This window comes from Apaloderma vittatum, unplaced genomic scaffold, assembly GCF_000703405.1.
Source record: "Apaloderma vittatum isolate BGI_N311 unplaced genomic scaffold, ASM70340v1 scaffold26583, whole genome shotgun sequence".
In the NCBI taxonomy this organism is placed as follows: Eukaryota; Metazoa; Chordata; class Aves; order Trogoniformes; family Trogonidae; genus Apaloderma; species Apaloderma vittatum.
This window is the reverse complement of record NW_009710348.1, coordinates 66,559-82,346: the sequence shown is the minus strand read 5'-3', so window position 1 is coordinate 82,346 and position 15,788 is coordinate 66,559. Positions and strand designations below refer to the sequence as shown.

Below are 15,788 nucleotides of genomic sequence, written 5' to 3'. Positions count from 1 at the left end.
TTTCCCAGAACTGCCACTCTGCTAAGGCAAGATACAGGTTCACAGTTTCAAGAGGCATCAGTTGCCCCTCAGACAGGTGTCTAGAGAGCAGGGGCATTTGAGAGGACACCTGTGCTCTGCTTCTTCCTGCAGCACAGCAATGCACTACTGCAGAGAGCGCCTGGGGCAGGGCACCCTGGAGTGTTTGGGACGGGAGCGTGGTTGCACGATAGATAGGTCTACATGGGCTGGTTGAGAGTTCTGTGAGCAGAGTCCCCTGTGTGCAGGAATCTCTGGGAGATGGTCCAGACCCTGATGGAGAACACTGAGCAATCTGAAAAATGTCTAGACAGTCTGTCTCAGCATCTCTTCTCCCCGCGTTTGAAGGAGAGGGAGAGCTGCCAGCCTCGTGTGATATCACTATTCAGGTCCTCCAAAGCACTTGCCAAGCACCTCCTGCAGAGAGAGGGAAATGAGGAGCTGATGTTGCAAATATAAAATAAGCAGGAGAAATATCTTCTGAGGTGGGAAAGTCTTGAACTTTGCCGTTATCTCAAAAGCAGCAGCAAAAGGCAAGCTTCCCCTGTCTTCACTTCAGTAGTTAGAAATTGTTCAGTTAAACGTCAGTAAAAATATTTTCATGATGAAAAAAATGCAGAAGAGAAACAATTGAAAGGATCTAATTCTTGTTTGAGCAAGCTGCGGGGTAATGTTCACTGAAATTCTTTCACAGCAAATTGAAATTTCAAGCTGATGAACATTTTCCACTTCCATAACAGGGTTATGGAAATCAAAATAAATAATTTTTCAGGTGAATATAGTTTTCATATAGGGATAAGAACCTAGGGGAAGGGGAAATGGGAAAAAATTCCTCTTGAGTGTAAAAAAGAAAAACCTCAAAAATGTTATTTTTCTTTTTGTTTCGCTTTCAGACATTGATGAATGTTTACAGAACGGTCGTATCTGTAATAATGGACGATGCATAAATACAGATGGCAGTTTTCATTGTGTGTGTAATGCTGGTTTTCAAGTGGCAGCTGATGGAAAGAACTGTGAAGGTAAGACCTTTCTGAAGTTATTCTGTGTCTGTAATTACATTGCAAGAGACTATTCACATCAATGAAAAAGAAAAGAACCTCTGATGGGGGGGAAGGGAAGGAGGAAGGAATCGAATTTCTAAATACCTTTTGCTGTATCTGGGAGGGCAAGTAAACTGTCTTTTGCAGCCAGTTCTGGAGCCTTGGCTTGGCAATCCTCAGCAGGATGTCTGTCCAGCAGCAGAAAGTGCATACCACTATCGCAAAATGCACTTTCTTTGATGGGAGTGGTACATTTTAAAACAGAGCACAAGTCACATGCTGCCTCGTTTTACTGTGTGTTTAACAGCATGCTTTATGGGATCTTACTGGGTGACTTGCAGTGTGTTTTATGTAGATGCAGTCTGGTCTGACCCATAAAAACTGTTTTAAGAAAAATTTGTAAACATAATTGATGTGTTCCTACCTCCCAGACCTTTAGTAAAGGGGGTAAAAAGAAGAATGCTCTTTGTCATGCTTCCCAAGGTCCTTGGGAGGTTTCCCAATGATCTATTCATTCGTTAAAGGAATTTCAAGCACTGTTCTTAGAAACATTTTTGGCAGAATATTATCTCAGTGATTCAGCTCAAAGACTTAATGCCAAAATTCCTGGTTGGGATAGATACATGATTTTTTTTTTTTTAGATCATAAATTATTTTTGTCTGACTTAGCCTGTAAGTAAAAAGAAAACACACCAGTCTAGAAGTGTGGTTTCTGTCCAAGACAGCTGCAATATTAAGGAAAATAGCACAATTCCCAATATATTGTAATGGCATTATGATCCAGTGATTTTATGTGCTAGTAGTGATTCTGTTAATCCTTGGTAGAGACAGACATTTTAAGACTCTTTTTCCTGACTCTCTTTTAGATACATTTTAGCACTATAAGCTGCTCTTTAAATATGTTATTATGGAACTAACTATATTGACTAAATATATTTGGAAATGGATATATTTTGGAAAAAAAGTCGATTACGGTTTCTTCCTTTCCATGTGCTAATAGTAATAAGAACCAGGACATCGGCAGTCTGGTAAAACATTTTTAATTCCATTGCATATGTTGCCAGAATGTCTGTTGCATCCACATATGAAACAGTTTCATCTCTGGCATTGTCAGACATTGAGTTTTGGTTTTAGGAATACATGTGCACACACACTAATCGGTAAAGACCATGGCATTGTGCCCTACCTTAATGTAACTGTGTATAGTCCTTTAGATGAAGCTGGTAAATAGTGCTGAGTTTTTTGAATGTAACGTCCAAAACTGATTTCATTTGCACCAGGACGAAAGAAAGACTTAAGAGCATATAAAAGCTTACTCAGATCAAGCACAGAATTTGCCCTTCATGTTTCCTGTAATTTTTTTCTTTTTGTGTAAGTAACTGTGCAGAGTTTAGAATAGCAGTGACTGGGACCTCCACCTTCTCCTGTTTGAATCCTTCATGCTAAGCCATAGGTTCGAGGGTAAATAGTGCTAGGATGGAGCTATGATTAGCAAGCACCCTCCTATGTAACCTGTCGTGCTGAATCCAGGGAAAGTGTAGGTTTTATTTTAAATGAAAGTGTCCCCAGAATGCATGTTTGAGCGCAGTGCGAGGAATTGTCCCACACCATAAATCTTAGATTAATTCAGTCTAGGTTACAAAAGTCTTCACTCTGAGCACAAATGTCCACTCCTTCCCTTTCAGGTGTTCTTAGTAACACAAAACTGGTTACCGTTCCAAATGGGAGGCTGCTTCTATTTACATCAAGATTGCAGACCTTTGATAAAATAGATTAAATAGTTTTCTCACTTTTTTACACTTTATACCACAACTGAGAGTTCTTAAGCTGTCCAATTTATCTTTTTTTTTTTTAATTCTCTTTACTCTTTTTAGATACATACCTTTATAAGTTAATGATTCATTTTGAAAAAATGGAGGCATTGCTTTGACACATCTTCTAGGACAGTGCAGTATGTCCCATCGCCCATTTCTGATTATCATATTCCTCCAACAGTGAAGAAAGAAATGAAGATTTGTCTTTTGGATATAACTAGTAAGAATTCCTTTACTCTAACATTATGAGCATTATGTCTATTATGTACATTTTCAGATATGGATGAATGCAGCATAAGGAACATATGCCTCAATGGAATGTGCATCAACGAAGATGGCAGTTTTAAATGCATTTGTAAACCAGGGTTCCAGTTAGCATCTGATGGACGCTATTGCAGAGGTGAGCACAATACATGATGGGTTCCCAAAGCTTGTGAGTCATATCCCACTGGTGGCTTCAAGAATGGCCCTATTTCCTTCCAGTGATCCTTGGGGACAAAAAATACTGAGCAGAGTTCCTGTCAGATAATGTTTTTTTAATCAGCTAGAATGATTTGTCGTTGTGCAAGTCAGCACTCAGCCTTCTCCACAGTGTTGAGCAACCAGCCAGTGGGAAATACTCTTTGATCAAGGACTATGTGATCTGACCTACTTAAACTCCAGAGTTTTTTGCCTATGAGGTCTTCCACAATTCAGCTCTGGTGTATCTCACTTTTTTGTGTTTTAAAGTTTTCCACCTTTGCCCATGCAAACAGTCTGGCTCATTTGCCTTCTTTGGGTATTTTTCTCATTCTTCCCTGGGTGTTCCTAGTCAATACAGCATCTCTAAGGAGTGCCCAGCACCCAGTGTGACCAAGGTGCAGACATGAGCTCCACGGCAAGATTGGCTTTTCTGTTTGCCCTGATAGCTCAGCAATATCCCTGGTGGAAGACACTGCAGCGTTCTGGTTGCTAGTTACATCGTCAGAGTTTCCGTTCAGTCCCATCAGGAGCTGGAAGTTTTGTGTGTATAAATCTTCATGTTTCAACAAGTCTTACAGGAACAAAGCAGGAGTTGAAATAAGGAATAAACAAGTGCTGGGCCAAATTACTTATGGTTTTTCTTTTGAAAAATTTAAAACCTTTTAACTCTTGGAATCAAGGCAGAAGAAGTGCTTGCTTGCACTTTGCCAAGTTCAAAAAAATATTACACTGGATTACACGGCAGCATCTTCCTGTGGGCCAATAACAAAAGTACATGTTTGAATAAATAACTTGGTTTTGAGTGCTGGTGACATGAAAAGTGAATTGATTTGGATCCTTTTGCTTCTTGAACACTGCACCAGTCTTAGATCTGAACTGCATAGTATTTAGACCTAGATCCAAACTAGGCCAATAAATCTGGTAAAACATCTCGAACTTCTCTTGCATTTCGTAATTTTCACACTAGGTGTGCCAGGACAGTGCTACCCAGCCTTCACAGGGGGGAATCATGTATTTCTAATGAGACGTGACCCCATTCTTGCTTTGTAATAGGATTGTTTATATTGGGAGAACAAATTGCTCTTTAGTTTCTCAAATGAACAAATGTGCTGATCCATGCAAGTGTCTCTTTAGCTTAGCAGCTACTGGCTGTGTTGGCTGCAGCCTTCACACACTTAGAGCAATCAGCTTTATTTCCGTTCTTACCTGTTTTCCAAAGCTTATTTTCCAGCTGGTCTGCGTGTGGGACAGTGGCAAGACTTGGTCTCAGACTTGGCAGGGAAGAATTTGGTGCCCATTAGGCCTTGGCACATCAGCTAGTCATGTTCCCTAAGACCACTGTTTGCTCTCTGTGTCGTTAATAGGGATGTGACTCACTGATGTAAGCTCAGCCCAAAGGCCTGTCTGGATTTTTGCCTTGAGTATCTTTTGGCATGTTCTTCTTTTTTTTTTTCCTTTTTTTTTTTTTTAACGTCAGTCTGTGCACTGAAATGCCATTCAAGAAGATGGTATATAAATTGCTTCAGACTACTTAAAACTCAATGATACTCAACTTCACAGCCTCTGTTACGTGCCTTCTGGCTAAACAGGAGTATGGATACAGCCAAAAAGGGGTTTCTGGCCCTAGAGAGATGTTACTTCTGTGCATCAAAGGAAGAATGTTTGAAAATTCTCCAAAGTTGCAGGCAACTCAACTGATTCCTACTGAAAGTTGGAACAAATCTTAGAGTAAAATGAAGGATTTCTCCCTCTGCTTTTCAACACTTAAGAGTAAGCCTTGTTCTCTCTGAATGAGCATGCAAACATTCATTACATGTTAAAATTTCTATTGGGTCGAAAGCAAACCAGATTTTGAGACCTTGACACCGAAATTACACTTTTTCCAGACTTTGTGTTTGTCTCCTTTCTTCCACTGGCCTAAAGCATTATGAAATAATTCCCAGGAATTTAGTGGCTAGAGAGAGCACAACTCTCTGGTAAATGTCTCCAGTTAGTAGAAGTTTAAAAGATCGATCTTTAATAATGTCTTTTCCTGTACATTTTAATGTTTATTCTTACCAAGTCCTCTCTGTACACACCACACGTACAGAGCAAATAACTTCTGTCCTGCAGAACAGTTAGCCTTTGAGACACTCACTGTTCACACTGCATATCCTGAGTTTGTGAAGTGAGTGCATTAAGATCTTACACAAGCTTAAGCTCTAAGCTTATGCTTGCACATGCAGTTAGGGCTTATGCATACTGGGAATGTGTGTATGCACAAACTGCCATTCCTGCAGCAAATTGGCTACCTGCCTGAGAAATTTGATGTGGAATTGAACATGTGTTTTTGCCAAACACTTTAGGGGATCAACAAAGGAATACAAGAAGTGCAGTGTGCAACACATTGCTCCTATAAACATCTCATTTGACACACTCTAAGCTCAATTTTGAACTATTAAGGTGAATTTCCATCCCAAAGTTGGGGATACTGTAATTCGTGCTTAGTTCTGTATAACTGGAATTTAAGTATAAGTACAGGGCATATGCTTGGCTGTCTGGTAAAAAATTCCACTCAGGCTTTATAAAGTGGCATGCCAAAAAAGAATGTTACACCATAGTCTTGTGGATTCCCTGTAATCCAAGACATACTAAATTTATTTACCATTAGCTTCTTTCAATGGTGATTTCCTGATTTTTCAGAAATACTTAGATCAGGCAGGCAGAGGTTTGAAGCATTATTTCTGTTCCATACATTGTTTTGTCTTTAAACCTAACAGGAATTTCCAAATTGGAAGCTATTGTAAGGCAACTGACAGTGCAGTTTAGTAGTCTGAGTAAGTTTTTCCTGGTTAAAATTAGAGGATTAGTGTACCCAGCTGGCACTACTGAGCAAGCTAAGCAGAAATGGCAAAAACTCATTGGACACAGAGAATGAGTCCGTGAGTTCGTTTTCCAGAACCAGGCTCAGGTATTCTCACAAAAGTCAGAAAAACAAGTATTTTTTAAGTTGTTCCAATGGTGAGTTTTATCACAGAAAACAGCAGAGCCTTGTCAAGGTTAGAAATTTGGACTTTCTGCCTGCGTTTGTAGCTGATTTACTGGATGGAATCTTGGCCCTTGTGAAAGCAGAAGCTTTTTACCTCATCTTTACTGGAGCCAGGTTTTCAGCTGATCTGTGCAATTTTGAGTGACCCACTTTACCTTTCTATAAAACATCTATAATGATGTTTTCAACACATTTGCAAATTGGTGCAAAAGAAAATGGATTGCACATTTCACCTCTTGGTAGGTTACAAAATACTTGTTAAAAATGAACTGCAGGAAAAGGAAGAAAAAGTAACTTTGCCTTTCTGTTTCTATAAGAAACTTTAAAAAAGGAAATTTGTGTTGTATGTGTTTTTTTTTCTTTTAGGAGAATTTTCATCTGTCGAAGGAGTTCAGTGTTGTCTAACAAAATGACTGTCTACACTGTTAAATAGTATGGGCACATTTTGAAGTCCCAACTCTGTTTTTACTTACACTGAGTAAGGACTAAATCTAAAGTGGGAAAAGCGTTTAAGATTTGTCTGAAACAGAACAAAAGATTGCAGGATGAAGTAGAAATAAATTGAGCCCGTGTACTTAAATACAACTTCTATTTTAAAATGCAGATTGAAAAAGGAATCTTGGATCATACAAGCCGTGTTTTATGCCAAACAACACAAACTAAGTGAAACACAGAGGTGTTTGACTCTCAATTTGCCCTTTTAAGGTCAGAAAAAAGGAAATTGTCACAGACACTGTCTCTTGTATATATTATGGAGAGTCGTTATGAAGTGATTAGTTTATAAAGGTTCTGCATACTTCCAAACAATATTTTAAACACTCCTTTTCCTCATCACTTATAAGATAATGGCATGTTCTCTGTGTCTAAAGAGTGATCTTACACAGCTTATGTAATTCTTTACTAATTAGCATCCCTTTGTGATAGTCCAATATTAAAAGACTTTATTCTTATATTTCATTACTAAGGGCCTTATTGTTCAATGTACTGTTGCTGGGCAAAGATGGTAGCTTGTGCTCTGCAGTTGCTTAGGGCTCAAATCATTAACAAATTCCTTTCAAGACTGGAGTGCACTCTGTCCATTGAAAGTTTATAAAATGGGCTGTAATGAGCATCCGATAGGAAAACCTAATTGTCATGCAGATCACCAGAGAGACACTGCTTTCGGGCAGGGTCTGACTGTGCAGATGGAGATGTGCTTCCAAAAGCTGAACCCACAGCAGGAGGAGGGAAAATTCTTTGGTGGCCCTGTGAAGGCACCTTGTAGTGGGAGTGAAAGACTTAATTTGCTATCTGGACTTGTAGCCTGAACTAACTGTTAACACAGAAAGGGAGTACCCTGATACACATTACAGAAGTCCTTTGTCTTAGCAGTCACACTTTCCTCTGAGTATGTTTTTTCCTCAATGACCCTTAAACTAAATATATACCTCTTGGGGACAAGTTAAGAAAATTAAGTCCTTTTATGCTCTCTAAGGAGAGTGAAATTGATTTGTTCTGTTTATTTCTGCTGAATTTTGCATTTTCTTCTTCCATTTCACAGAGTGAATTAATCTTTAAACATACTGAAACCATTACTTGAAGTAACTTCCGTTTACACTTGACATCTTTCTGTAGGGTACATTGAAAATAAGGTGCACGAATGCAAGTTTCAGCCAGGCATTGAACACTCTGCAATCTAATTTCTAATAAAGCTCATTCTGTTCTCTGACAGACATCGATGAGTGTGAGACAGCTGGAATATGCATGAACGGGCGCTGTGTGAATACTGATGGCTCTTTCAGATGTGAATGCTTCCCTGGCCTTGCAGTAGGACTGGACGGACGTGTGTGTGTTGGTAAGGCAAGCTTAACGTCAAAATTAACCGATGTTAAGGCATTAGACTGCTAGACTACTGGACAGATCAAGTTTGAATGTAGAATTTACCATTGTTACATGGATTGGTGGGTTATAGTTAGAGCAGATACTGGTAGCTCTGGGATATTTACTGTAGTAGTCCAGTTTGCTCTTTTTCCTCTGCATTTAAAGAGAAAAAACACAAGGTTGGGTAGTGTGTACAGCATAGTGCTTTTGGAGGTGAATTAGTTCTATATCAGTTTTGAGTAGGTCAGAATTTGACCCATTTCTGTCAACTTAAAATTCATTTGCAACTAAGCTTAAAGATCCAATTAATTTTTCACCTCTTTTCAAAGTGAGACGTAAGAATTTCTCCACTCCTGCCTGTTTCTCTTAAAGTGAAAGATATTTGTGGTGTTTTGATTTTAAAATTCTAATGTGTCTGACAGCCCTTATGGTCCAGTTTTTAAAAAGTGCAAAATGTAACTCCTGGACCTGAAAAGATAAACATTTTAAATCTTATGCGGGGAAGTAGCATTTTTGACTTTTCCTCATGGAAGTTTTTCTTTTTCTCTCATCCTGCCTTTTTCAGGTGTCAGAGGAAAACAAAAGCTTTAGTGTGGCCCTAGTGGGCTCATTTCAGGGTTGTGCACCACTAGTGATTTTAGTCTTGATGAATTGGAGACACCTAACAAGGTTGCGGGGGGGAAGAAAATACTTCTTGTTCTCAGAACCAAATCGGTCTTTTAACACTGAGAATAAACAGCACAGAGTGTTTCCAGAAGTTTTGAGATATGCTTGGTTCTAGCTCTGAGATCAAGTTGCTGAGCCTGTCAAGTTACATCATGTGGCAGAGACCTTGTCCCTTTCCCCATGGCTTCTTGCTTGTTCAACGTTAAGTATTGATCGTTCCACTAGTAGTTCACTGATGTATGTAAAGTCGTTAAATTCAGTGACTAGTTTGTATGTCTGAACTTGTAGGTGCATGAGGAGGAAGAATTTTCTGTCCTGAGTAGACTAGGGTGTAGGTGGGTGAAAAATATGGGGAAATGGTGAAAGGTGTTTTATTTTGACAGCTATTTTGCAGTGTTTGTGACACATGAGCTACGTTTAATACTTACTGTAATTTATGGCCGTGTAGTTGGCTATGGCAGGATTAAGAGAGATTCCTTTCCTCAGATACACATATGCGAAGCACGTGCTACGGTGGCTACAAGAGAGGACAATGTGTGAGACCATTAAATGGTGCGGTTACAAAATCCGAGTGCTGTTGTGCCAACACTGACTACGCCTTTGGGGAGCCTTGTCAGCCCTGCCCAGTGCAGAATTCAGGTACGGCATGTTTACTGGTACATAGTCTAATCTAGGCTCTATGTTGGTAAACTATTTTTGAAAAGGTAAAATGCAACTTTGTATTAACATTGCCCCTAAATCAGGAGGGTTAAATTGTTGTATAACTGTTATACATTTTGAGCAATCTGCTAGTTTACATGTTGGAAGAATACAGGAGAGAATTTTTTTAAGGCAACAGTAAATGCCAGTATTTGAGTCCAGAGCTTCTACATGCATGAAAACAGATTTTCAAAGAACGAACTATTTTGATAGATGTGGATAACAAAAAAAAATCATAACTTTGAACTCAAGTTATTCGCGGAAACGTCTTGAGTAATTCATATATTCAAATCTTTATGTACACCTGTCAGTCAGATGTTGGCTCCCTGAATTCTGTATCCTTCAAGTGATCTGAAATTGTTTATACAGTAACTAGCCTTTGGATAGTCAATGCAAAAACAAACACCCGATTAAGTTGGTTGAGAATACCTGAGTTCTTAAATTCCCACCAAGCAAAGTTGTCTGGAACATAACTTCTCCCTAGCAAGAAAGCAATCCTGATTATTCTCATGGGTATAATCTGCTATTAACAAAACACTTCTTCAAAGAAGACTGTGCTGATGCAGTTCCTGTCATGAAGCCAGAAAATGAAAAGATCCTGGTTTCGCGGAGGTGACTGACTGCAGGAAGATAGTTTGAAGTCCAGCTTTCAGTGATTCTTTTCATTTGTCGAATTTGTTGTTACATGTAAACGAAATATGTTTTTCAAGATGTAGTTTGAAAGCATCTCATACTAACGTGGTACCTACTTTGTAGGCAAAAAAAAAAATTATGGAAAGCATTAAGGGGACCATGTGTTGCATGCAATTTTCCTTAAATATTTTTAATATTTATTAATCTTAGCAGTGTAATTATTTGAGCTGTTACAAAGTGCAAATATATATGAAAATATTGACCTAAGTGGCAACAATTAATGCTGATCTGACTGTCAGATTATTCTGTGAACTCAAAAGAACTCGAACCCAGCAGTAATCAACACACTTGAAATACTTCTCTACATATTTTAATTATTTATTTTTAAGGATAAGAGATCCTTGATCAGAATGAACTTCTGAAGACATTCCTACTAAATGGAGTTAAATGTTGGGTGTATTTGTAGGAAAACTTTTTCTATTTCCTGGTCACTTTGAATGTGTACCTTGAGTAAGGGCTTGGATATATGAGTTCTGGAGTATCTTGCTGGGAATATGTTATGGTTCATTTGTGTGGGAGCGCCAGCATGAAGTTTATGTCTATTCATTCCTAAATGCCTCAGTTCACCATGTGAAGTTTTTACTCGTCCATCTTCATGAGCAGATGCAGGCCCTGAATCTGGTAAAATGTTTCAAAGGTTCAGAGCACTGTGAGGCTATCAGTGTTTTTAGAATAATTGGAAGGTGTGCTATTTCGTTCAAGTAATTAACTGACACACTGTAAATGATGATTCTGAAAGCAATGAGCTAAGAAAGAATATTCCAATAATTATTCTAATATTTTTCTAGCTGAGTATCAGGCTCTGTGCAGCAGTGGAACTGGCATGACTGCGGTAGGAAATGGTAAGGTCACCTAATGTAATTGAAACTGTTGCGGTTCTGGCTAAAAGTATTACCTTGATATCCTTGATTTATTAGACATGGTGGTGGGGCTGGTGACGGGGAAGAATGGGAGGAAGGCTTACTCAAATGACTATTTGCAACAGATCAGAATAATTTAGGATAAAGTGAGTGGAGCCTGCCATTTCATCAGTGCCCTCTCTCTGTTTTATGCCATGAAATGTATGTGTATGCCGTTATAAAATAATGGAAAATTTGTGAGAACTGTTATTACCCATATGACTTGGAAATCATATGTGTAAGTCATACTGGCACATTTCAACTGAAATAATCTCAAAGAACAAAGCCGTATTGAACGTGGATCTTCCTCACATGTTTCCATCTGTCAAAAAGGCAAGGCTGACAGAGTTAGGTTAATTACAGAGAAGGAGCAAATTATTACAATAAAAGCTTTGTAGTTGTAGAAACGTGAAACTACAGACTCTAAGTCAGCCAATTTGCTGGCAGTAGAGACGGAAGAGCATTTAGAAAGGAGGGATATTCATGCTTTGGAGAGTGATGCCATCTGGAAATGCTATGGATCAGGACTATTGGTATGTGTGCTTCTCTAAATGTAAGATGCCAGTTTAATATCCCAGTTCTTATCTACAGCTGCAAATGTCTTAAGTATCTGTGGGCTAGAGATGACCTGAAATCGGTATGGAAGGATGCGTTTTCTCTTGAGTGTGAATATTAGTGCAAGTTCACTATCAGAATTGCATGAGTGTAAATACAGAGTAGCAGATGTTGATGATATTGAAAATACATATTTTTCTATTTTGGAGAATTGACCCCGCGACCCCTCAACAACTGACTCTGGTTTTGTGGTTTTTTTTTTGCTTTTTTTTTTCAACTTTATATAGATATTGACGAGTGCTTACTGGATACTGATCTCTGTCCAAATGGAAGGTGTGAGAATCTGCATGGAACATACAAATGTACTTGTAACCCTGGATACGAAGTGGATTCAACTGGGAAAAACTGCATTGGTATGAAATGTTCCATTTTTCATTTTGATGCTTGTTTTTATCCTCTTTCACCTTTTTTTTTTTTACAGCGTCTCATCACATCCACTAGCTGCTCTTCTTATATTTCTGGATGTTTCTGCTTGAATTCTTGTTTCAATTTCAATGCTTTCCAATGCTTATAAAATCTTCCACTGTAGGCTGTAAGGGAGCACTGCCATCAGTGACTCAAATCACTGGCAACCAGGCAGTAAAGATCCAGTTCAGTTAAGTCCCCTGAACATGTGCTCAGCAGTACCAGTGTTTCCCACAATCAAACGAACACAGATCCTGCAATTGCACCACAGTGGGGACTGAGGATCACCAGTGTGCTAGGTGTCTCCGAGAGCAGGGGATTTAAGTAAAACTCCCAAGTGATCGTAAGAAGATAAGTATCCCTTATGCTACAGAAGGCTTACGTGATTTCACCCAACTCTGTCTTTGGGGAAAATGCAATTTCAACTTTCAGACAGTGATATTGGTTTAACTGTGTTAAGTGTACTGGCCAAACATTGGAAGCATCAGCAGAATCTGATGGCGTGGTGTCTCTAGCTAGGGCTGATTTCCTGTGCTGTACAAGTGAAGAAAATATAAAGCCAAATTTTTCATCATAGAAAATGTGAAATAAAATCTTCTTGCTCCTTAGAGGTGACCAGTAGAAGCACTATGGTGTGGCATAAAAAAAAAATCAAATAAGTAGCAGTCTGGTCTCTTCTGACACTAGCTGGGATGTGAAAAAAACCACATCATATGCCTGCAGATTCCTGTTACAAATTTTAATTCTGGCAATTCACTTGTTCCATTACACAGCCCCATCGAAGGCCCATAAATTAAATCCCTTTAGGTTCCGTTCTTCCACTTATGCATTGGTGCATTGTTCCAGGTCTCCTTTGCACAACTGATATGAAATTTCTTCTGTTTTCCTGTTAGAATTTATCTGTGACCCTTTTATTACCAGCTGATGTTGTAATAATACTATCCTCTGACTTAGCATCGTGTCAGCACTCATCTCCAAAGTATTTATAAGGAGCAATCATATCCTTTCCTCTGCTGGCTAAACCATTCAAATCCACACTTTTTCAGTCTTTCCATAAAAGCAGAGACTGCAGCCTTCTCTTGAACATGACTGATCTGACCAGTACACAGTGTTCTGATGAGGTCTGACCAGTGCCTTGTACAGTGGTGCCAGCAATTGTCCATTGCCTCTAGGAATATCCTGCCTAAACTGATTCTAGAGTGCATTAGACTTTTCTGAAATACATGTTACTCGTTGCGATCAAAGTCAGACTCTCATTGGGAGTTATGTCCAGAGCTTTCTCGATAGCCTTCAACTGATGAGTTCTGGTTTGTAGCATATAATTGTTATTGGTCCCTAATTGCAAGGTTTTGAATGTTGGTGATTATATTTCATCTTGTTTCTCTCATTCACATTGTCAAGATTTATTTAGTCTTGTGTGATTCTCTGTATTGGTAATAACTTCTAGCTTCGTGTTGTCCACAGTTTTTAATCCCATTCATTTTTTATTTCTGCATTGCGGTGAATATTTTATAGTACCAGTTACAAGACTGATCTCCGAAGGACCTTGCTAATATCCTCTCTCTGTCATGTTTACACTCCTTTTTAATATACCCTACTGTAATCTTTCCTTCAGCCAGCTCTGGAACCACCTTAAAGTTCTTAAATTCCTTCCTGTTATCTCCAGCTTTCATAATAATTTTATTTGGGTTCTGTATTCTCTACTGAAACCTAAATAGCTTAAGTCATCTGTGTTATCCTAGTCTAAACTATCCACTATCTTTTTTTTATAAAAATAAGAGTTGATCTATCTTTTATCAAAGTCATGCTGTAATTGATCCCATTTTCCCATTTGCTTCTTTGGCTTTAATTATCCATGTCCCATTTCAGTGTCTGCCCATAGCTTATGGCATCCCTTCCCTTCTCCTCATCCATCTGCGAGTTTCCCAGCTGCTCGCCAGCCCACCCTCTTGCAGCCCACATCCATACTTCATCACAGCTGTTTCCCATTGTTCCATAATGTTCCACCTGGCCCTCTCTCAATTTTTCTGAACTCCTGTGAAGCTTCCCACATGGTCTATTTTATTCTGCAAATCTCCCTGGTTTTTCTAGCACTTTTGCTGTTCCCAGCTGCTGCACTGACCCCCTCTGAGTCTTCCTGATTTCTCTCAACACTTTCTGAGGCCTCTCTGACTTCACTGGTTGTTGCTGTCTGCTCTCTGGGTCTCTCCTGGTCTTCACCTGCCGTTCATGGCCCATTGCCACCTTCTTGCAGCTTCTCTCCAATGACCACATCTCTTCCAAAGATTTCCTAAGGGCTCTTGAAATTTAGTGCTAGCATTTCTATTGAAATTTTTCAACTCTCAACCAAGTGTAGACTTGCATTGGCCTTATTAACCATAACATGTCTAAGGCAAAGCAGAGCCAGCTTGGAAAATAAAGTGATTTAAAGACCAGGATGACCTTTCCAAAGCAGTCCTCATTTCTTTCATGACTTTGGGGGCTGCTGTGCAGGGAATCAGTGACTCCATAGACCTGTTCCACAATACTGGCAAGATGAAAGTGTGAGTCCCAGCTTTATTTTGAACCATGGTGTAGCAGTCACATATTCTGAATATATGTAGGAAGGAAGTATGAGCTCTTACAAAAGCAGAGCAGCCTAATAAAGAATTAAGCTCCAAGAAAAGTCAACAAACATATACAGAGAAGGACAAGGTTTTATTTTATTTTTCCTTATTAAAAAAAATTGAAACGTTAAGTTTTCTCTAGGTAATATTTTTGTGGTTTGAACTCATGTAACTATTATTGTTTCCATTATTTTAATAATGGTTTCTTAATAGTGGTTTTCATGAAGAAGGAAGGTGCAGTAAATGGGATCTTTAGTGTTAGTTTATTTGGAATAATTATTTTCGGTTGAAACAATTCCAAGGCTGTTGTCCACTAAAAGAGTCTAGAAATCTTTTAGCAACTTTGAAAAGCAGTGCAAGTAATGTGTATTCTCACTCTCCCCTCTTTGTCTCCTCCTTCTCTCCACATACACAGAATGACTGTGGGGAGGGAAGTTCTCTCCAGGATTCTATTCCAGAAATGTTTTTTTTTCTTAAACTGTTCTTGATTTTCATTATAGACATTGATGAATGTGCGCTGAACATGCTGCTTTGTGACAACGGGCAATGCAGAAATACTCCTGGAAGTTTCACCTGCACCTGTCCAAAAGGATTTGTATACACTCCTGACCTAAAGACATGTGAAGGTAATTGATAGCACTCAGTTTCATCCTAGTTTTATTCATTTGGATTTGTCTCAGATTTGTACCAGAAGTACTTCTAACGTTGATGAGGGTATAATGTGTAGAACTGAAAAAAAAAATCACAAGGATATTATATGGGGAAGTAGGGGAATGATGAGGGACAAGGCCGAAATTAAAGCATTAGATAACCTCACGGAATAGCGTGTATTAGGTCTGTACTAGCGCTCTCTACTCCTACAAGTGGCTCCACACTCTGCTGCTGATGGTGAGAATGACTTGAGTTTTGCAAATCTGTTATCTTGTGTGGAGAACAAAGTTGGCTCCAAGTTTGAATCCATTTTGAGCCACAGACAAGATGTG

At 38.9% G+C, this 15,788-nt stretch overlaps 1 protein-coding gene across 1 annotated transcript in view; it reads left to right on the top strand.

Moving 5' to 3' along the window:
- FBN1 (fibrillin 1) overlaps positions 1 to 15,788 on the top strand; it is a 135,993-nt gene that overhangs the window by 59,442 nt on the left and 60,763 nt on the right. Inside the window, exons 12-18 of the mRNA XM_009867276.1 lie at positions 912 to 1,037; positions 3,150 to 3,272; positions 8,074 to 8,196; positions 9,375 to 9,527; positions 11,069 to 11,122; positions 12,022 to 12,147; positions 15,306 to 15,431. Coding sequence (XP_009865578.1) covers positions 912 to 1,037; positions 3,150 to 3,272; positions 8,074 to 8,196; positions 9,375 to 9,527; positions 11,069 to 11,122; positions 12,022 to 12,147; positions 15,306 to 15,431 — 831 coding nt within the window. The remainder of the gene's footprint in view (positions 1 to 911; positions 1,038 to 3,149; positions 3,273 to 8,073; positions 8,197 to 9,374; positions 9,528 to 11,068; positions 11,123 to 12,021; positions 12,148 to 15,305; positions 15,432 to 15,788) is intronic.